Source organism: Propithecus coquereli, unplaced genomic scaffold (assembly GCF_000956105.1).
Source record: "Propithecus coquereli isolate 6110/MARCELLA unplaced genomic scaffold, Pcoq_1.0 Scaffold210, whole genome shotgun sequence".
Taxonomy (NCBI): Eukaryota; Metazoa; Chordata; class Mammalia; order Primates; family Indriidae; genus Propithecus; species Propithecus coquereli.
In genome coordinates, this window is record NW_012146079.1 from 315,299 (window position 1) to 316,633 (window position 1,335).

General features: G+C 33.0%; 1 protein-coding gene across 1 annotated transcript in view; it reads left to right on the forward strand.

Annotated features, from left to right (window-relative positions):
- FMN2 (formin 2) overlaps nt 1-1,335 on the forward strand; it is a 343,234-nt gene that overhangs the window by 224,327 nt on the left and 117,572 nt on the right. The window contains 1 exon segment of the mRNA XM_012644334.1: nt 328-478. Within this exon segment, the coding sequence (XP_012499788.1) occupies nt 328-478 (151 nt within the window).

Sequence of the window (1,335 nt, forward strand, 5' to 3'; positions counted from 1 at the left end):
CAATTAAGAAGATGGCAGTGATATTATTTTGTAATAGTTCTTATATTACAGGCTTATTTGTTTTCCTTGCAATTACCATTCTAGAAGTGGCCTAGATTGGCACCTCTCAGCTTACAAAAGCATACCTGAATGCTGGTTGGTGGTGTAACTTTTTAAAGTTAACTTTGGAAATACTGCTCTTAAAATATAGCTAATAATGAGGAATGATAAAAGTCTGGTCATGACCCAAAACTGTTAGTATAATATAATGTAAATAGCTGGCACTGACTTAAGATGATTCAAACAAAACTTTGTATAAACGAAGAATTTTTTTGTTCTATTTTGCAGACATTAAAAAATGGCCCAGGAGTTATGCAGGTTCTGGGTTTGGTTCTAGCTTTTGGCAACTACATGAATAGTGGAAATAACACTCGGGGACAGGCAGATGGTTTTGGATTAGACATTCTTCCGAAGTTGAAAGATGTCAAAAGCAGTGTAAGTATTTTGTGTGCGTGGGAATAGGCACATTTAGGATTAGATGTTTTGTTTGACTGTAAACCAGTTATAATAAATATTTCTTTATGTTCTAAGGTCTAAAGTTTCTTAATGTTCTTAGCTAGATGAAAGCAATGGCCATCAGATATTTGTGATTCAGTGAATGATGTTTCCTAAAGTAAGTGATTTTGAATTCTATGTCTAATGAAAAATTACAGTATTTTAAAATTAATTTTTTTACTCGATCTTTATGTCTACTGATATGTATCCATCTGGAATATGAGGGCTAATTATTTTCTATGAATAGGATGGCATATCTCTTATTTTCTTATTTTCTTCTTCACCGTGTTAAGCAATGGAGGCCAATAGGCCCATGTTTTGAAAACAAAGATGAGTAAACATAGTTTATAGATAAAATATAAAAAATGATCATTCTCTTTCTGATACTGGTATATATGGGAATGTCTGAGCCCTTTTGCAGACCTAACTATTTTTGGGTCCTACTTCTACAGTTGTGTTTGTTTGAAATTGATATCAAAGAGATTATGAGAGTGCCCATAGAAATATAAGGTTAGAGATGATGGTCAGAGTCCCAGATTCAAGTTCGAGATGATAAGGTTAGAAAATAAAAGAGCTATGTTTCTCTGATAAAAGAATCATCACACGGAACAGTATGTGAAGGAAATTAGTAAGTTTCATAATTGGCTTATAGAAATAAAAATATATAGCATTGTCCTCCTTAGATAATGAAATAATCTCCGTCGTAAGAGAGAGGGACTTGTTTTGGTCTTTTCTGTCTGTCAGCAATCTGTTTATTCCTTCATATGCAGATGCTCTTCAACTTACTATGGAGTTATATCC